Source organism: Amia ocellicauda, chromosome 16 (genome assembly GCF_036373705.1).
Source record: "Amia ocellicauda isolate fAmiCal2 chromosome 16, fAmiCal2.hap1, whole genome shotgun sequence".
Taxonomy (NCBI): domain Eukaryota; kingdom Metazoa; phylum Chordata; class Actinopteri; order Amiiformes; family Amiidae; genus Amia; species Amia ocellicauda.
In genome coordinates, this window is record NC_089865.1 from 3,982,760 (window position 1) to 4,004,013 (window position 21,254).

Below are 21,254 nucleotides of genomic sequence, written 5' to 3' on the forward strand. Positions count from 1 at the left end.
TTGCACACAAATGAAACAATAAATCTATGATTCTGCAATGAAAAACTGTATTTAAGCTCCTCTTGCAGGATTATTATTATTATTATTATTATTATTATTATTATTGTTTTTGTTGTTGCAGAATTATTAATTAATGAATTCATTCATTCATATTATTTTAGAATAATGGATAGTGGGGAAAATGCTTAGGATTATTTAATATGAAGTGCACTGCACGTCAAAGGTAATCATTGGTTTATCAAGCCCGAAAACATATTTCAACTTTTCCTGCTACACACTTTCTTTACTTTAGTCTGCACTGCGATTAATTACCGTGGAACACTTTTTTTTTTCTTTTCTAGGTAGTAAGTGTTATTTCCTAATTGCTTATGCCTCAAAAGTATAGTAATGGCTATATTCCCCACAAACTTTGCTCTTGTGACCAGGACAGTGATATTTTGAAATGTACCTATTTCCAATGAGAAAACGGGCGAATTTGTGTCTTTTCGTTCAAATAAAGTCAGGAAAAAAAAGTAATTCAAAAATGACTACAAAAGATTTGGAATTTATATGTTTTTCGAGATTTACGATTAGACTGTATTTAAAAAAACAAATAGGAAATAACACTTACTACCCAGGAACAAAAATTGTGTTACATAGTGTTATAATTAGTTATTATTATTCCTGGAAGTTATAATGCTCTTTAATTTGGACGATCAGAATGAAAGTTCATATCAAAGGCTGCATTTGCAGGGTCAGGTGCCAGCGACGGTCACATGACCCACACATGACATCACTTCCCGTCCATCATGGCGGCCACCTCGGTGTTCCAGCGGGTGCGGACCGGGTCCAGACTGGGAGCCCAGTACGACCAGGACGGCAACATCATCCAGGTAATGAACAGGCCCGGGACGGGTACAGTCAGTATTAATAATATGCGCCGGGAGGCGGCTGTCGTGTCCTTCTCTTCCCGGGAGAGCTCCGCACTTCCCGGTCTGCGACAACAACATCACCGTCAACTGATGATTTCTACAGTTTAAATCCTAATTTTTATTCCGTGGTTTTCCGATTATGTTTATGCCATGTGTTGCATGTTTTTAGCATGTTTGGGAGCTGCGCAGCTGGGTTTGTCATGTGTTCCCCCTCCTGCTGTCGTCACTGTAAACTTGACACTGAAACTGTGTCAATGATGCTGAAACAATAACCCGCAATACCAGACACATACAATCCCAGCTCATGTCTTACGTCTCTCTGAAATATATTAAAACAGCATGTTTTTGTACGCGTTATTGAAATGTGGGCATCAGTGCTGTCAGTTGGTTATCTGTGTGCTCTAATAAACGACCCTGTTCGTTATGCTTTCCGTGCATGAATGTGAGAAACTGCTCTGTTGCTGCCACTTTCCCGTTTAAATCAGTTTTTAAAAAATGTGCATTGCCAGACTATGTTCATGCATCATGTGACCTGCAGTAACACAGTAATATCCCCTTGAGCAAGATGCTTGTGTGACATGACGAGCTAGAATAAGCCTGGCTCCTCAGTAAGACGTATAGAAACCTCAGACTTATTAATTTTTCATATTTAAAGTAATATGTACCATGTATGAGTGGAATCTGCTAGTTGAACTTCAAAGTTCTTAATCACAAATATAAACACTGTCGTGGAAAATATGTGCATAGGTTTGATTGTATTGCCGATACATTTTCAACAGGGTTTTAAGTGCTGTAAGAATGAATGTTAAAAATGAATGTTGTCCAAGGTAAGCTTCCTGTGTTTGGTGTTTAAGGTGGAGACCCGGGAAGATGAAGAACAGAATATTAAACTGGCGGAGATCCTGGAGCTGCTGTTGGCTGCTGGATACTTCAGGGCTCGAATCAAAGGGCTGTCTCCATTTGACAAGGTGAGTTCAAGGATCATATATAGTTCAATAAATAAAAATCAGTTTTATTATGTAACATCAAGAAAGTTTGTAAAAACTAAAGGGGGCAATATCACTGACTTTAAACTGGATTTATGATTAGAGCAAAAATATGATGTCTGTGTTTACAAACATTAAAAGCTAATTGTGCTGGGCATTTATCTGAAATCAATCTGTGTTATTATTTATAAGGAAAATACACTTAAATTAATTTAGGGGAAAAAATGTGAGTCGAAAAAGCTCTTTTCCTGTATAGCAGGGTTTCCTGGAGGAGCCCCTACTCTGCTGGTTTTCATCCAAACTGAGCTCTCAATTACTTAATTGAAGTAACGATCTGATTAGATTTGACTTTTTAAATGGTGTAATAAAAGAGTTGCTTCTATAATAAATTATTTATACAATTATATAGTGGACTTAAAACCCCTACTGTTTACAATCATGAAAAGGCTCTGATTCAGGACATTATTTGTTCAATTTAGGGTTCAATTAAGTAATTAAGAGCTCGGCTGGGATAAAACCACTGCTTTGTAGTATTGTGTTGAGAGAATCGAATTCATGATTTAGTTTCTCCTCACTGTGTTACAGGTGGTGGGAGGGATGACCTGGTGCATCACAACCTGCAACTTTGATATCGACGTTGATTTGCTTTTCCAAGAAAACTCGACGATTGGTCAGAAGATGTACGTGAGCACAGCCACACTCTCTGTCTAAGAAACTGAGATGCACTTTCAGGCTATAAATTGGCAACATGTGCAGAGCGAGATAAGTAACGTCTTCATACAGAGTTGTGTGATTTGCATTTGTCATTCAGCTTCTCTTCAGGGCAGAGGTGTGTTAATGACAATATCCACTTGGGACTTTAATTCAGCCTCTGAAATCTGATTTGCCTGGACAGAATGTCTGTGTGCAACATGGGTGGAAGTATATATTTAAACAAATCTCAGTTTGGAGCATTCATGGACATTATTTATTATTAGTTAATAACATTGGGCACTTATAAAGCAATGACACACAGGCTCACTGTTAGAAAAACATATTAGGCCTTGTATGTATTTAACCGTATTAGGACAGATTTCAATTAGTAGTTTAATTGGATAGGTAGATCATAAGCTAAGGAGGATCTGAGTTTTTGATCATAAGTAAACTACAGAGATGTGATTGTAGTATTTCAGAAACTATTTGACCTATTTGACCTCATTTTTGTGAGTTGTTAAGATGTTTACACTCAAATGTTGTGCTTTTCCAGCAGTCATTGCAGTCAATGATGTGCCCCAGGTCTGTCATGTGGTGATGTTAGGTCAATATTTGGTTCCTTAAAAAGCAATTGTAGATCTTTAACTCTTTAACTGAATATAACCTGTAAAAGGCTTTGTTCACGTGGTTAGTCTGCTGTGTTAAAGTATATATTTAAATCATTAGATTCTGTCATTTGCAGCCTGACATTTTATTTGCCCGAGGCAGGATGGCTTTAATGGCCATCTTATTTTCTCGGGGTTAATTAAAATATTCACACTCCGCAGGGGAACACAAGCCACTCAACCTTGACTCGCGCTCTTCCAGAAATGCCACATTATTCCCACATAAATATGAAGTACATGTGCAGTGAAGTATTTCTGCTGAGATGATTTGCAATGGGCTTTCAGATGAATGAATTAATATTTAAGGAAGTAGCTCTATAATATAAATGAAACGCTTACAAAAGCAGATTAGTACTGAGAGTAAAACGCTTTCACTTTAATGATCTTGCACACATTCCATGAGATAGTATTGCGAATGTGTCGGTGATTTGCTGAAATAGCTGTGGTTGATGTTGTGTTATCCTATACAAATGTTGAATTTTGTTGTTTTTCGTCACGGGAGAATTGTGTTTAAATATATATATAATTCCAAGGGATCATTATTTAGGACTAATGATTACTTGGAAATATGTATTTGTAATTCAGAGACTGTATTTCTATTAGAAAAGCAATGCTACATTAGGCTTTTGTTTTGTTTATAAGTGGCTTTGTGACGTTATTTGTCGCCCCCTCTTCTTATTTTGAACACACGCACCCGTTTTCAGACTCTCCTCTGTGTTGCAGAGCACTGACTGAGAAAATTGTCTCCGTTTTGCCGAAAATGAAATGTCCCCATCGCCTGGAGCCCCATCAGATCCAGGGCCTTGACTTCATTCACATCTTTCCCGTTGTGCAGGTAACTCACCTGGACTCGCACCAGCCTCTTCGCACAGTTTTAACACTTGCACCACCAAATTGTTCAGTTTGTTGCTGTTTTGTTTGATCTTTAGTGGCTGGTAAAGCGTGCCATTGAAACCAGGGAGGAGATGGGAGATTATATTCGCTCCTATTCGGTGTCGCAGTTTCAGAAGACTCACCGCATCCCAGAAGTACGTCTCACTTTCTCATTTCTTAATTTAATATTTGAATAAACAGTGTAAGTCATTGTCAGTCAGATTTATTACATTGGGTGTAGTTCTTTTGCTGTGTATAATTTTAATAGTTTGTGTGTTAATCCACTATTGCTTTTCCCAGGATACTGAATTCATGCAGAGAAAAGAGAAGGCAATTAAAACAGTAATGGATGTCTCTGTAAGTATTAATCATTCAATAATCACCATTAAAAAATCTTTATAAAAGCTTTTCTGTTTATAAAATATGATAACCTATTCATTCCAAATTAAAAATAGCGTGTGTGTATGTCTCTCTCTCTCTCTCTCTCACACATATATAATCATGTCATTTTATCATTTTTAAATATATCTGCATGTGTCAATTTGCAAATTCATACATTGTTTTCCAAAGCAAAAGCTACAAATGTACAATATCCAGTGGAAACGAGTGGCAGCTTGAATTAAAACCCCACTGTTCCTACGAAGCAGATATGAGAGGATGTGGATTGTTCGTTAAGACCAAAACAATAAGACAAACCGACTAATCGAATCGCCCTTTTGACCCGTTTCTAATCCCAGGAGGTGTATAAACCCCAGAGGAAATACAAGAGACAAGTCGGTGCTGAGGAGCTGGCGGACGAAGAGTCCCGCGTTCATTCCACGCTCCTGGAGTACGGGAGGTACGTCCCCTCCGCTTCCCCTCTCTTTATCCAGAGACATCATACATCAGTAGCAGCAGTAATAGGTACTTGCACTCACCTTCTTCCATGTGTAATTAATTCAAAAGGTATCGTTTTTACTCTAAGTATTATCTTCGCTATTTGAAATTCAAATTGTCATCTATTGCAATTCACATCTGAAGCATTTATCTCCCTCTGATGCTTTATTTAAAAGCTTTCAGAGCCCCTGACACGGATCCCGTGATTCTCCTTTTCATTGCGTCTCCTTCAAACGTCTCCCTTCGCACTGCGACCGCTTCACTTCCATCCTGTAACGAGGTGCGCTATAATTGGCCGTTGAATCGTGTTATGAATTATTCTTTTCACTGGGAAACAAATAACGCGGATTGCTGTAGGTATGTTGCCTGGACGACGCGAGGTAGACACGAGGAGTGATTTTATTCTCGAACCCAAACGAGTGTTTCTGTTGGCGTGTCATTTGGCTCAGTGTAATGAGACCGAAATGCATTTCGTATCAATCCGTTTTAAAATAGAACGATTATAAAACCGTGTGTTTTGTGGGCACTGTCCTTTTGACTTTTCTTCTTTCTTTCAAAGCTTTGTTTTGCTCAATCCCTCTTTCCTTCTCTTTCCTTCCCCTCCTGTACTCCTAAGACTCCCCGATTTCATTCTGTGAGTATCTGCCCTGCTGAGCGCTGGACTGCAGTTGCAAAGCTTAAGTTTCCACTAATTTATGGTGTAAAAAGAAGCAAATCTGGAGATGGCTACTGCATGGGATTTCAATTAACAGTTCTCCCGTCGTTTTAGTGTATTTGAGGACTAACTTTGCTTTGTAGAAATTGAGCTTTACAACTGGCCGCTTGCTTCAGTGTGACGACAGTCCGAGAGGTGTGTTTATTTAAGAAGTTGTTTATGAGTGTTTTAATGAGAAATGGGCCATTAAAACATGTTAACAAGTGATTGTGTCCTAGTATTGTGTAAAGTAGATTGAATGAGTTTGATGTAGTTTTGAGGGTTGTATATATTCACCTGTGCTTAGTGACTAGTTTTAGTTTATCTTCAATGTGTGCTAAACAACTTCAAGACTGTTTCAGGTGCTACTAACCTCAGTCATTTTATAAGGATGGTAGGGAGGCCTCTGCTTTGATACAGGCAGAAAACAAAGGCTACCTTCCAAGCCATTGTGTGTCGGAGCATTTTGGAGAAATCTTCTAGGGGGAAAATGCTGGTTATAATCCCAATGAACATCGCCGTGGCTCTGAACAGCAAGCCGCCGGCAAAAAAACTATAAATTCTGCTCATGGGTTCTTGGTTTAATTGCCTGCAGTGAGCGCTGCTTGGGAGAAGCATTGACGGGTTTAAAGACAGACATATAGATCATAGGATCCGCAGGTGTGATCTTAACTTTTCTCAGTAAGAATCTTACCATTGAACAGACATTAGTACAGTGAGGGGAAAAAAGTATTTGATCCCCTGCTGATTTTTGTACGTTTGCCCACTGACAAAGAAATGATCAGTCTATAATTTTAATGGTAGGTGTATTTTAACAGTGAGACACAGAATAACAACAAAAAAATCCAGAAAAACGCATTTCAAAAAAGTTATACATTGATTTGCATGTTAATGAGGGAAATAAGTATTTGATCCCCTTTCAATCAGCAATATTTCTGGCTCCCAGGTGTCTTTTATACAGGTAACGAGCTGAGATTAGGAGCAATCCATCAATCAGATTCCAAACTCTCCACAATGGCAAAGACCAAAGAGCTGTCCAAGGATGTCAGGGACAAGATTGTAGACCTACACAAGGCTGGAATGGGCTACAAGACCATCGCCAAGCAGCTTGGTGAGAAGGTGACAACAGTTGGTGCGATTATTTGCAAATGGAAGAAACACAAAATAACTGTCAGTCTCCCTCGGTCTGGGGCTCCATGCAAGATCTCACCTCGTGGAGTTTCAATGATCATGAGAACGGTGAGGAATCAGCCCAGAACTACACAGGAGGATCTTGTTAATGATCTCAAGGCAGCTGGGACCATAGTCACCAAGAAAACAATTGGTAACACACTACGCCGTGAAGGACTGAAATCCAGCAGCGCCCGCAATGCCCCCCTGCTCAAGAAAGCACATGTACAGGCCCGTCTTAAGTTTGCCAATGAACATCTGAATGATTCAGAGGAGAACTGGGTGAAAGTGTTGTGGTCAGATGAGACCAAAATCGAGCTCTTTGGGATCAACTCAACTCGCCTTGTTTGGAGGAGGAGGAATGCTGCCTATGACCCCAAGATCACCATCCCCACCGTCAAACATGGAGGTGGAAACATTATGCTTTGAGGGTGTTTTTCTGCTAAGGGGACAGGACAACTGCACCGCATCAAAGGGACAATGGACGGGGCCATGTACCGTCAAATCTTGGGTGAGAACCTCCTTCCCTCAGCCATGGCATTGAAAATGGGACGTGGATGGGTATTCCAGCATGACAATGACCCAAAACACACAGCCAAGGCAACAAAGGAGTGGCTCAAGAAGAAGCACATTAAGGTCCTGGAGTGGCCTAGCCAGTCTCTTGACCTTAATCCCATAGAAAATCTGTGGAGGGAGCTGAAGGTACGAGTTGCCAAACGTCAGCCTTGAAACCTTAATGACTTGGTGAGGATCTGCAAAGAGGAGTGGGACAAAATCCCTCCTGAGATGTGTGCAAACCTGGTGGCCAACTACAAGAAACGTCTGACCTCTGTGATTGCCAACAAGGGTTTTGCCACCAAGTACTAAGTCGAAGGGGTCAAATACTTATTTCCCTCATTAACATGCAAATCAAATTATAACTTTTTTGAAATGTGTTTTTCTGGATTTTTTTGTTGTTATTCTGTCTCTCACTGTTAAAATACACCTACCATTAAAATTATAGACTGATCATTTCTTTGTCAGTGGGCAAACGTACAAAATCAGCAGGGGATCAAATACTTTTTTCCCTCACTGTATCTCCGCTTAAAGATTAAATTTAAATAAATGTTTTATTCTCTTATTGAAAAAAGTTTGACTAGTTCTTTTTCAAAGTCTATGTAACATTCTCTCTCTTGGAAGCCATTTGCATTGAAATAAGAGTGTAACTAATCTGATTGGCTCTCCTAAGAAAAGTCTAGAAACTGAATCTTTAGGATAATTTGAAAAAACTAAAACAAACCCACGGCCAGCAGGCATCTGCTTTTTTAACAAGACTTCATTAACACTGTGCGTTGTGAATCAGGGATTGATAATAGGACTCCAGTCACACATTCTTTTGATCCACTAGGATTATCAGCTCTTTTAATACTGAACAGGTGAAGCAGAGAATCAAATTACTTTGATACAGTTTGAGCAAATGGTTATACACAGAATCTGTTTTATTTATTTCTGTACCTGCATAAAGCTTAAAACAAATATCTTCTCCCTTTCTTTTGTGGGAAAGCATATCAATACACGCATTGAAGAACCCCAGAGATTTCAGCCTCTATAGTATGTCTTGGTAAAGTAGTTTTATCCCAGTTACATCCAGGTTTTCTTAATAAGCCTGTGTCTTGTTATATATTTAATTTTCTAAGATACAAAACACATTTGTTTCTTGTTACAGGCGCTATGGATTCAGCAAACAAGTCAGGCAAGACAAAGTAAGTACTGGGAATGTTTTTGTCGAAAATATCAAGGAGCAAAACCTAATTAGATCCGAGTAATTAATTCTAATAGAACCGACTGGAAATGAATATTAAAATGAATAATGCCCCAGATCCACAGAAATTAGATACACAGTGTAAGTAAGCAATCTATTGTCAGTTACTTTTTTAGTTTCTTTTAATCAGGTACATTTTATTTTGTAATTAGTATGGAAGGAAACTCGTACGTTGTACAATTTTAAACTGTAGGCCGAAGACAAGAAAGTCCCCTCCTCACAAGGATTACCACCTGGGATGACTGAAGTCTCCGAAGAGGAGGACCTTCAAGCAGCTGAAGAGGTATCGTACCAATTAGTCTTCGGCCAGGGTTCGTTACCATTCATTACTAGAAACGGGGAGATGATTACACAAGCTTGCATATGTAAAAGCTAAAGAGGTTCTTGTCCTGTGAGTGGATGAACATGAATTTTGCTCTACAATCGTTTGTAAACATTATTTTAATTAATCTCCACTCGTCTTTGCAATTGGTTTATATTTAACATGAAAGTACACTTAATAAAGTAAAGTTTTGAGTCCTATTCTCAAAGTCAGATGTATTTTTTCCTTAATAGGAAACGTCTTCTCTTATGTAATAGCCGTTGAAAAAAACATCAGATGCCAAATATACATGTTATTATACATCAACTGTGTGCACACATTCAATCAGAATTTAAAAATCCTTCATACGATGGTGGCTAATGTCCGAAACTGTCCATTTGGGGAAAACTCAGTGATGAAGGTTTTCTGGGACCTTCTGTGTATCATTCTTTCACACTGGACACATTTGCTTTTTAATTTATTTGTCAGCTTCGCATTAAGACGTTGATGACGGGAATGGCGGTGATGGCAAGCGAGGAGGTAAGAGATCAAAGGGTCGATGTCCCTGTTTATTGTCAGACATGATGCAACTAAAAAAAAATATATATATATATATATATATATATAAATAAGTATGTTCACACATATATATGTGAACATATTTATTATATAATTCCCTCTGCATATGTCAGGGCTAGTCACATACAATGATTCTCTAATTTTGTGAAGTTCATAATCTATCTGTTGTATTTTACACAATAAAGAAGTAATGCCGCTATATCTAGACTTCTGTTTTAATGGTTGACCAGTCCTCCCAGTCCTGACCAGTCCTGCTTGCTTTGTAGGGGAAGCTGACCGCCAGCACGGTGGGGCAGATAGTGGGACTGCAGTCGGAGGAGATCAAGCAGATTGCGTCCGAATACGCCGAGAAGGTGAGTGCAGGTTGCTGCAGTTGCTGCAGAAGCTTGTGGAGAGACTGAACCACTGGGCTGTTAGGCGGACACTGGTTTTGAGCCTCCACATAATTGGACAGATTGAGCGATGGGGAATGTGATCTTCCACTTGATCAGGAAATTGGAACCAAACATCATTGTGCTGAGATTACAGTTCAGGATGGTTTGCGTTGCCAGAAACTGTCCTCCTCGCAAGTATATTCATTCTAATTACAGAGTAAATGTTGATTCAGTGCGAACGCCATTGAAAATTGTTTATCGTGTGACTATAATGTGGAGAAATCCTTAAGACGACATATTGGCTTCAATATATATTCTGGTCATGACCATATTCCCCGCCTTCTCATATTGTGAATGTCTCTGACGGTAATTCAGATCTGCTCGCTGTGCCTGTGCTAGCTGAGACGCTGATTTCAGGGACTGGGCAGGTTGATGCCGACACTTAACAGTAAATTGAAGTCTCGGCTTTGGAATAAAAATGAGCGGAATAAGCGCGAAGGATATTCAACCACTATAATCAGTCCAGCAGTCCTTTAGCCTAAGCGCTAGTGATCAAATTACTGGCTGCTGCTATGAAGCCCGGATGACATGAAGCAGAGTAGCAATGTCTGAAAGTGTTGCCGATTGAATTTAGTTTTCTTTGTGGATTGTGTTTCGTTCACCACCAGTGAGCGGTGACTGAACAGTGTGTGTGCTACAGAACTGTATTCAAAAAGATATCCCTGTGTTTGTGTATCTAATCCTTTGGGTGAAGTACTGCTTTGGCTGAACTGTGTTAAATATAAAGTACTGCATTTTGTGCCTTCGTAGGGGACTCAAACCCCCGTGTTGCACCTATTTGAGAGCGTCTCTGTCCTTTAACACATCTGTCCGGTGTCGTGCTGTTTCTCTGGCTGCAGCAAATCGAACTCTCAGCCGAGGACCGCCCTGAACGCTTCGGACCGGCCCAGCAGCACCGCAGACTGGTGGCGTCTCTCAACAAGCAGATCCAGCAGAAAACGAAGCAACTGGAAGAGGTACCTGTCTCCGCAAAAGGTTTAGGTTTCCTTCCATGCAAGAAACCTCAGAAACGCATGCATAACCTTTGAAAGAAAAACACAGCTTGTAAATTTAAATATTCATAACTTTTCTGTGTGTACCTAATCTATGTGCATCTAAAACTGTGTTGACCTTAACCTGGCAATGCCTTTTCTAGACTAAAGCACCCCCGTGAGAAATAGTCCTTACTGTTTTGTGTCATTTCCCCCCCCCACACACATTTTTCAGCTCCAAGCGAAACACTCGGAAGTTCAAGCAGGCTGTGAGGAGGCGAAAATCAAGTTGACGGAGGTGAGAGACACTTCTCTCTTACATTCACGTTCCACGGCGTTAAACTTACATTCTCATTCATTATTATTAGTAGCAGTGGTAAAATTATATTTAACAATACCAAGTAAAGCCAGAATCACGACAAACACTCGTTTTATTGTTCTTCGTAAATAACCTATGCATTGCTGAACTATAAATTATAAACGATGGCTGCACATGCCTTGGTAATTGTTTCCACAGATCTGAAATCACAGAGTACCATACTTGTTCTTAATTCCATGTCCGTGTGTCAGTGAAGTATAAATCTACTTCCCTGAGCAGCAATGGTAATTGGCATGTTCAGCTCAAACGTGCATTGTCCTGGTGTACATGAAAAGAAAAGTCATCTGCCCCCACAGTAGCTCTTGATAGACTCACAACTTCATAAGATTTAATGTTTTTCTTCCATTCTAATGGGGTAAGTTCTAGTGCATTGGATTTCTCCTGCCGTGCATTAATGGACCATTTAGTACTTCATGCTAGCATTGCCAGAATAACGCTGAGATGTTTTTGTGTGTGCACCCAGGCTACAAAACTCACAGAGAGTTTGGAGAAGGAACTTTCTGCTTTAGAAGAGGTCGAATCTCAAGCTGATTCAAGGTGCGTTCCCCCTTTTCTTTGTCTTTTAATCTTTCTGTTTCTCTATACACTAATTACTGCAAAATACCATTATGTAATCTTTGAATAGGTCCGATAAATCAGTCTAGGAATTGCTTATTATTGTGGTTGTGAAGCGTCCTTTGCTAGTTTTTCCCTCTGTGTAATAGCAGGGAACAGAGCGCTTTCACCCATGTAAGATGAATAGTTACAATACAGTCACTTAAACCACAAAAGTCAATATAATCCTCCGGCACAGAGCACAATAGAACAGAAAACTCCCCAGGAGAGAGAAACATCTCTTGTTAAGGCCTTGTTAATTGTTAATCGTGAAAGAACTCTTGAGGTGGGAGTGAGTTCTCCTGGAGTTGAGGTTGGGTCTGTCAACTGGCAGTCAGAAGTCCAGATTCTCATTTATATATTTGATAGTCTGAACATTAAACATTCAGAACAGAATTGCTATGAAACGTCTCTGCTTTCCACAAGGCAAGAATGCGTTTAGCAGCGAATCGCGAAGGGCTGTCTGTCACTCCGGCTCTGCGGCGCCACAGACTGTCCTGAAAATGCTTGAATAGCAATTAGTTAGAAGCCTTGTACTTATCTTGAGTTAATTGGAGCGACAGATACAAAATGAAAAGTTCCTTTGTGCCTGTCCCCCGCGGTAATTGACTCATTAGTGAGTTCATTCAGACCAAGCATCAAAAGGCAAGAAGCCCGGGGAATATCTGTGTGTATTAAAGTGTAAATTAAAAGGCGGTTATAAATATATTCTGTTGTGATGCTGCTGTGATATTGTGTCCGGTGTTGGTAACTCTAGCTGAAAAGGATTTTTCCTTAGCATAACACAATACAAAATGTGTGTAAATGTCAATATCCCTGTTGACACACAATCATTTCAATGGTGGAAACAACTGGATTTAGAAACCAAACATTTGTTTTTCCGGATCTGAAAAAATACTTTTTCTCTTTTCATTCTGCTTTAAAGTCAGGGAGGGAGCTTTCGGTGATTGTAAAATGGACACTGTGGTCCAGCAGATAGCATGCAGGTGCCAGCTGTGCAGCAATCTTCGCACTGATGAAAGGGTCAGCTCAACAAACGACACAGCTGTTGTAACAACGGCCGCCTATGTGTCAGCAAGTGAGGGATCGGCCAAGGAAGGGAGAGTGTGATAAAGCCAAAGGCCCCAGCCACTGGCAGCCCTCCAGCTTTTGAACCTGATCCTCGCAGACCCGAAGAGGCCCCCCGAGGGAGTCCACTCGTCTTTAGGCAGCCCCCAGTTGATTCGGTGTGAACAGCTGGAGGGCCCGTAACAACAGCAGATGGGTTTGGAGATATTCAGAAGGGGTTATGCTCTGGAATCGGCCGCAAATCCCCGCCATCCTTCACGGCCACCGTGGAGAGCAGACCTCCCAGGAGACGTGATACAAACCTCCTTGTAAACGGAAGAGCTGTTTCTCCCGGCGCTCCCTCACACACTCGAGATCGCACATGGAAAGGATGCCTGCAGAGTGTGTGTAGGAAGTCATTCAAGATGTTAGAAAATGCTGAAAATGTTTTGAAATGCTTCAGTAAAAATTTGTAGTCACGTTTGTGCAGAGATATAGGCCAACACTTATAGTTTATCGATTTTCAAGCGTGCCTTACTGTTATTGACAACACCTGCAAGTAATCTGCTGTTTATACTTAATGTATATATTATATATTAATGTTTTTACCTCACTCCTAAACAACAAGATCATCGTTCGCATCAGCTACAGTTGTTTTATTTCAGTTAAACAGGAAAAACATAAACATAGAAGGTCAGGATTCCTGTTTTCTCTTACTCGGGGTGGGAGGAAATCACACGATGCATTCCCCAGTATGAAGCCGAACTAACTAATATCCAGCTTTAACACATGGAGAACTAATCCTGTTAAGTCTTCGGGGTGCTGACCTCACTGCAGTTCAGGGTGACGTTTTTCAGAAATCTGTCATCCCAGATAGAGAGAACACTTTGCACACGCTGCTTAGGGGCCGCGTCGAAAACCCCGAGACGACAGAATGCCATAATTGATGGTACATTTTAAACTCTTTACAGATGTCGACGGATGATGTGGTTTTGTTCTTTAGAGTTGATCAGAAGAATACAAAAATATATTTAAAAGTTAATACTTCCATTCAGGTTTGTTGTTTTTTATATATCTATAATTGTATATTTAAGTTTGCCAATTCTACACATTTACCACACAGCGGCAAGGACTTTATCAGGTCAGATGCCTTGTTTTCCATACTGTCATCCCTTTTCAACATTCCCATTACATTATTTAAGGTTATTTTGTTTCCTTTTAGTGTCCTACAGAAACTGAGAGCCTTGGTTGCTATGAATGAAAACCTTAAAACCCAAGAGCAGGAATTCCGCACTCACTGCAGGGTAAGTCACCCCGGAAACAAATACCTTTGCACCGACACCAAAAATACATTTGTACTGTCATTGTCCGAGTCTTAGTTCATCCAAGATCATTTAGTGTGCGTGCTTTTCCTCAAAGCCTTTTGTCTACCGATGTCCGATGCATAATCAGTAACTGATCTTCCTCCGCCTGTTCCTCTGTGCTCAGATACCGGCCTCTCTCAGTTTTCCAACCTTTACTTTCAACGGCTGTCGTCTTTTAACAGGAGGAAATGACTCGTCTCCAGCAGAGCATCGAAAACCTGAAAATCGAGTCGGGAGACGACACGGGAGAAGACAAGGTACGTCTCGCGCACTTGACACGTGTTGAGTATTATGAAAGGGCGGTTAGACGGCGGAGAAGCGTCTGTTTCTACGATCACAACTCGTCGTCTCGTGACTTTATGGTAACTGCAGCATGGACATAAGAACATAAGGACGTTTCCAATCGAGAGGAGGCCATTCACCCCATCGTGCTCGTTTGGTGTCCATTAATAACTAAGTGATCCAAGGATCCTATCCAGTCTGTTTTTGAATGTTCCCAAATTGTCTCTTCAGCCACATCGCTGGGGAGTTTGTTCAGATTGTGACGCTTCTCTGTGTGAAGAATGCCTTGAAGCTCAATTTCCACTTGTGTCCCCGGGTCCGTGTGTCCCTGCAGATCTGGAAAAGCTCCTCTGAAGCAGATTCAGAAGCCATTCGCTCAATATAAATGTATAAATAAACACTGTGGCCCTGCCTGAATAATTGTCCCAGACCGTGTATTAAAAGGTTTTAAAAATGTCCTTCAGCAATAAAGTCTGTTAGTTAATTTATGTTCTCTTTTTGGCGTATATTCTGTTTTTAAAAATAATGTGTTTTTCTAGGAACGAAACCAGCTCATAGAAAAACAGTACAACACCGACCGAGAGAAGCTACAGAAGATCCGGATGCTTCTGGTACGCAACAGTATTCCTGGACTTTTATTTATTTCATGTTTGTTGTCTTTTATTGCGCTCTCTTGTCATTGAATAGATAACTTTTTTAAATGGTTTAAACATGAGTACAGATGTGCTCTTTCAGTGCCACACTGTTTATCAGCCCTGCGTTACTCTCCATGTACATTATGAAACAGGACTAAAGCATGCCGGCTTGGTGTTTCTGTTGCCTCCAGGCCCGCAGGAATCGGGAAATTGCTATACTGCAGCGAAAGGTTGACGAGGTGCCAAGCCGGGCTGAGCTAACCCAGTATCAGAAGAGATTTATTGAACTCTACGGTCAGGGTATGTATTTAAACATCTGCTTTGCGTCATGCTCTTGCAGGATGGTTTTGTCTCCCTAAGCAGGGGGGGAAATGCGATTTTGTGGTTCGTTTTTCTCCCGCATTCCTTATCAGTCAGACGGATTGTGATTCGCGTCTCCCGAGTATGAGGAGAGGTCGGCACTCGGATGAATAGCAAGCCAGGGTTTTATTAAATTAAATAGGCGGACTTAGAAAATACGTTCTGCAATAGATATGACATGTATTCTTCAAATCTGCGAAAAAGTAAATAATCAACACAGTTGCAGAAATAATTTACTTACTGACAATTGCAGTGAAACAAAAATTGCAAACGTGGCTGGAATGTTTGCGTTTAAAAAAGACATTATCAGTAATGGTCATATTCCATCAAACTCTGACAAGGTAGATTCATTATATTATAAGTTAGAGAGATTTTAGTCTGTTTGGGTGGCAGAGACACAGAGAAGGGAGGAAGAAAGTAAGACTTGATGCAAGCGGAGACGTCTGCGGTGGAGGAAGATTATACTTTCATATTTTCATTTAATACATGGTTGTTTTTGTTTCAGAGCCCAAAGCTTGTTATTACCTCGGCAGTACATTTCCGATTAGGATCTCACAAGTGCTTATTATCTGTGAAATCCTTTATTTGAGTGCCTCCGAATAGAAGACATATAAGCACAGTATCTAGGTCGAAGCACAATCATCGAAAGTCTTTTTTTTTTTTTTTTTTTTCCTTAATCAAGATCTGAAATATGGACTAGTAACTCTGCGGCTTTAAAGGAGAACATCTAATGAACAATCTCTATATTGCAAGGCTTTGCTTTTTGTGTCTTAATACTTTGTTTTATTCTGAGGGAGAGGGGACAGCGTGACTATTTATTATTGCAATTGAATGTGTGTTGACATTAAGTCACGAAGATGATTTTGTTTTCATAGTGGCAGCAACACACAAGGAAACCAAACAGTTCTTCACACTGTACAATACGTTGGATGACAAAAAGGTCTTCCTGGAGAAAGAGGTAAGAATTAGAACCGAGGACAGAGTTGTAAAGAACACATTATTTTTAAGTCGATTGGTTCCGTTGTTTTCCGTTGCCAGATCTTACAGAAGATGTTTCAAAAATGCATCTTCCTATCCTCCGCAATTCTGTTTAGCTGTAGCTTTAGCCAGTGAGACAAAAGTCCTGATTCATAAAAAAATAAGGTAATAATACAATGCAGTCTTTTTACCAAACTAGCAGTGTTTTCTTTTTATTTATATAATTCTGTCATTATTTTAAAACTTATTTGTTTCCTGCTTTTTCCTCATTTCTGTAGGTTAACCTGCTGAACTCAATCCATGACAACTTTCAGCAGTGAGTATGAACATCATACGCACACTGCAACAAGAGAGCAAACAAAACCCGATATTTACTACCAAAACAACAACTATGGTCTGTTTAGTCTGTAAACCTTATTGATGTTTTTCAGGGCCATGGCGTCTTCTGGAGCGAAAGAACAGTTTCTACGACAGATGGAGCAGATCGTAGAGGGCATCAAACAGAACAGAATTAAGGTATTTGTGTGTATAAATACATATTATTTATTAAATACCTCCAAAATATGATTGTCTCTGTGATTATAGGATTAACGGACGTGAAATCTTAACGGCATCTCTTAATTAGACCGATGGGTGCCACAAATTAGTCAATCCTACATCGAAGTTCATGGCAGCAGTGAACGTCTGAAAAGGGCATTCGAAATTTAAGCGTTTAGGGTCTTTAGAAACGATTTTGCTTTCTGGAGCGTTAGATTGCAATGGGTACAAAATTTGGGCTAATTTAAATTAGTTATTTTAAGGATCGATGTTTATCTGACTGAAGTCCTTGTTATTGGTCCCTAAAATGGCCGTCGGTGTGATAATAAATTATGCTTTCCAACATATTCTCAATACCAGCCTGAGTAAAGCTTTTTAAATGTGAAGGCAGTGTTTACTAAGTGGTTTCCTCATATAAACCACTTCACTTCATCTGAACAACAGAAATCCTTGAAAACTTGACTTGCTATACTAGCGTTAGTCCTGTAGTACACTTTGCTGCAATAAACTCTTCTGTAAGTCTGCTCAGCGGCAGATTCTTTAACAAATGATTACTTAAAAAAAAAAAAAAATCGTAACCGGTAGATTTAAAGACGTACTTCTGATAAGCCCCAGTGCACTTCAATTTCAATGTGTATTACTCGATGTTGCTGGCCATTATAGATGCATTTACATTGATGCCTTTTGGGAACGAACCAATGAATGCTTAAGTCTTTGAAGGTTAGAGTCTATGAGCAGATTGGTCAAATACAGTAAAGAGGAGAGAGATACGTTTACCTCTGTGCTACAGTCTATACGTCTCTGTGCATTTTTAATGGCGACAAAGACATTGTAAGAAACGAGGACAGTCTTCCCACGGGGGGGAAAGCACAACTGTGAGTAATGCGATTAGGAGCTTTTCTTACTGCAAGTCCAGGTTTTGGCTGAGAGTTGAAGGCAGCAGCGGTTCTGACCTCCTGGGGTTATAAGCAGGGAGGATCATGGGAGATTATCTCGCCTCTTCTGATCCATGGCGGGGGATCAGCCGGGATAAGTCTCTCCCTTCAGGTGTCCACAGCTCGTCACCCCCCCCTCCGTCTCAGTTCAAAGGGACCAGGTCGCTCAGAAGCCAGGACAGGGGGAGACACGCTGATGTTCCAGACGTTTTATATATGCAGATAGGGATGCAATAGAAGATGTTCACTTCATATCCAACTTGGACTTCCTGCTCTTTGATTGCCAGGCGGATCCAAAAAGTTTTCCCTGATTTGAGGTTTACTTTTGGTGGTATTTCTACATTTTATTTAGTTAAACTCGATTTCGGCAGCTCTGACACATAACAAGACAATCCCCACGGACAGCACAGTTTTATTCTCCTCCAGAAATGAATAAAGTGAATAAAGATTTATTGTCATTCAAATGTAACGCAAAGCTAGATTTAAATGTCTTATTTATATACATTTGTATTTTGTGGTTTGCCTTCTATGATTAGAATGTGCAACTGAAGGAGAAGACCTTATACATCACGACTCTTATGCGTTTCATATGGTTTGGCTGTGGATTCACTACACTTATGTGCAGAAGTGCTTTCCAAATGCATGGAGGAAAGATATGTAATTAGAGAGAGGAATAACCATCTAGAAATACTTTAATAAAGAGTGTTGATCCATCGTCGAAAATCAGGGAAAGAAAGGTCCTTGTGGCCAGCACTGGGTTAGCAACTTGAGGAATGAGATGTGGGGAATATACAGACAGCTGGAGCCGAATTGGTATCCGTCTGTGTTTTCATTGTGGTTTAAAGAGGACAGACCCTCGTGCCAATCGAAGACACCATTTCAATCGCGTGTTTAAAAATGTAAATTGCATATTTACCGTGACCTTGAGACGTTTTAAATATCACACTCCGGGGACGTTTTACTTGAAGACGTCTCTCCCGTAACGAGGCGGGGGAGATTGATTAGGATTGATGGGTGCTCGGGAGCTCCATTACAGCTAATCGGTGGCAACTGGTTTTGCTTCCAGATGGAGAAGAAGAAGCAAGAGAACAAAATGCGCCGCGATCAGCTAAACGACGAGTATCTGGAGCTGCTGGAGAAGCAGAGGCTGTACTTCAAGACGGTGAAGGACTTCAAAGAGGTAAGACTTGAGTGTTTGAGGCGCGTTTTCACTCGATTTGTGAATTCAAAATGTATCGACCTGTTCCTCGGCACACAGACGTTTTTTCTTCTTCTGTCGTACAGATGTCATGGGGAATGGATTTTTAATTATAAGTGTGATAAGTTAGTTGTGAAAGATTAATTGCAGAAGAACTGTAATTTTATTGTTAAACAAAAATTTACAGGCTTTAATATACTGAATCTGTAAAGTAACAAGCTTTGCCGAAGACACACAGCAGACAACACTTCATTTTTCATGTGTGAGATTTTGTACAATGGTTGTGTAGTACGACTGTGTAGTACGATACATTCGTCCCAGATTTCTGGCTTTGTTTTCGTGTGATATCTAAAATGTATAGCCTATATCAGGACCCCTATCACTCTGCCACATACCCTGGTCCTGGAGGAGTCCCTACCCTGCTGACTTTTGTTCCAAACAAGCTCTTAATTGCTTAATTGAAGCCTAAATTGAAATAATGTTTTCCTGAATCAGAGCCTTGTCATTATTTTAAACAGTAGAGGTTTTAATTATATAATTGTATAAAGAACTTATGAAAGAACCAACTCTTCTATTACACAATTTGAAAAGACAAATATAAGCTGAATGTTGTTACTTCAATTAAGGTTAATGTAAGTAATTAAGAGCTCGGTTAGAACAAAAACCAGCAGGGTCGGGGGTATCAGCACGGTAGAGTTGTGTTTCTGACCTGTGTTTGTGTGTTTTATCCACAGGAGTGCAGAAAGAACGAGATGCTTCTCTCAAAATTGCGAGCCAAGGGGGCGTCTTAGACAACACTGTATATGTGAGCAACGTGTTTAGTGTCAAAGATTGTTTTCTACACATAGTCTATTGTAAAGTTTTTCTCAATGTAACCAAGAGCTCTTAAACCTGATCTGTAAACTAAACTCAGCTGTTTCCTGTTAGTTCATAGAGGACATTGAATCCGTTCTCATTCTCTCCCACATCTGTCATCGGAGCAAAACATCTGCCCAGAGCGCGATCACACACTAATAATGCCTGTATCGTCTGCCGTGAGCTCGTGCCCGCAGATTGGGTCCGCTACTCTGCTTAAGGTTAATTATGGTGAATGAATTTGCTAATTAAAATGTTCCACGTAATTGTGCAACAACAATGAGGTACCGGTGTTTTGTGTCTTCCCTGTATTCAACACACCCATCTGTTTCTCTGTCTCTCTGCAGTCTGTTAAGTGGCAAACGAATTGGAGAGGAAAGCAACAGAAGTATTCGATGATATGATACTGCAACAGAAAGAGGGGTGTTTTCTTGAAAACCAAAGACAGTGCAGAGCAATTTCTATTTTCTATATTCCTCAGAAGTTTAAAATCCCAGATGGTCTCGAAACATGTAATTCCAGAACTACTTTATTTGAAATAAGGTAAAGCATCTGACTAGAGGTAGTTTTGACTCTTTCAGGTTTGTCTTTCTTTCCTATAATCTACACCTACATACATTTTTGTGTCTGATATGTGATATTTGTCTTCTATTGCTGACCTTTATGGTGATATGGAAAAACACTCCAGATTTATAAAGCTGGGGGTTTAATATAATATATTCAGATAAGTGTTTGCTCAGAGCTGAACGGTTGTATTAGTATAAATGTCTTATTGAAAGGTCTTTGCTGGAAACAACCCACATGATTATTTAAAACACTTATTATTGATTCTATTGCACTGGCTCTGACGTCTTGCTTTTGCTGCCCAAAATGTCAGGATCTGATTTTAATGATGCACTAATTGCTCCTCGGTGTTTCCTGGGTATCAGCAAATTAGATCAAAGTTCGCTCCTCGTTAGATTTCTCTTCAAAGGCAACTCAGACAATAGATGTTGTTTTGGGCTTTTCCATGAGCTGCCCAGGCCACCTGAGCCACTTCCTCACAGACGCAACATCGGACAACAGAATCGGAAAACCGGGTCCCACTGCATTGTGGGATTTGTGTATTAACAGCAGTGAACGTGGCAATAGAAGTG

The 21,254-nt window shown here is 40.1% G+C and overlaps 1 protein-coding gene across 1 annotated transcript; it reads left to right on the forward strand.

The window, feature by feature from the left end:
- Nucleotides 1-759: 759 nt before the first annotated feature.
- Nucleotides 760-20,403, forward strand: ccdc93 (CCC complex scaffolding subunit CCDC93). The gene is made up of 23 exons (XM_066688595.1): nucleotides 760-872; nucleotides 1,766-1,879; nucleotides 2,483-2,577; nucleotides 3,979-4,090; nucleotides 4,185-4,283; nucleotides 4,429-4,485; nucleotides 4,866-4,966; nucleotides 8,574-8,610; nucleotides 8,863-8,952; nucleotides 9,460-9,510; nucleotides 9,816-9,902; nucleotides 10,823-10,939; nucleotides 11,190-11,252; nucleotides 11,797-11,870; nucleotides 14,197-14,278; nucleotides 14,521-14,595; nucleotides 15,160-15,231; nucleotides 15,447-15,555; nucleotides 16,491-16,573; nucleotides 16,872-16,909; nucleotides 17,025-17,109; nucleotides 19,132-19,245; nucleotides 19,998-20,403. Exons 1-23 carry the CDS (start codon nucleotides 789-791, stop codon nucleotides 20,052-20,054), a joined length of 1,896 nt encoding a protein of 631 aa, XP_066544692.1. The 5' UTR covers nucleotides 760-788; the 3' UTR covers nucleotides 20,055-20,403.
- The last annotated feature ends 851 nt before the right edge of the window (nucleotides 20,404-21,254 follow it).

Coding starts and splice junctions, on each gene's coding strand:
- ccdc93 (XM_066688595.1), top strand. CDS start 789: ATGGCGGCCACCTCGGTGTTCCAGCGGGTGCGGACCGGGTCCAGACTG. Junction 2,578..3,978: donor TCGACGATTGGTCAGAAGAT/GTACGTGAGCAC, acceptor TCTGTGTTGCAG/AGCACTGACTGAGAAAATTG. Junction 11,253..11,796: donor CGAAAATCAAGTTGACGGAG/GTGAGAGACACT, acceptor GTGTGCACCCAG/GCTACAAAACTCACAGAGAG.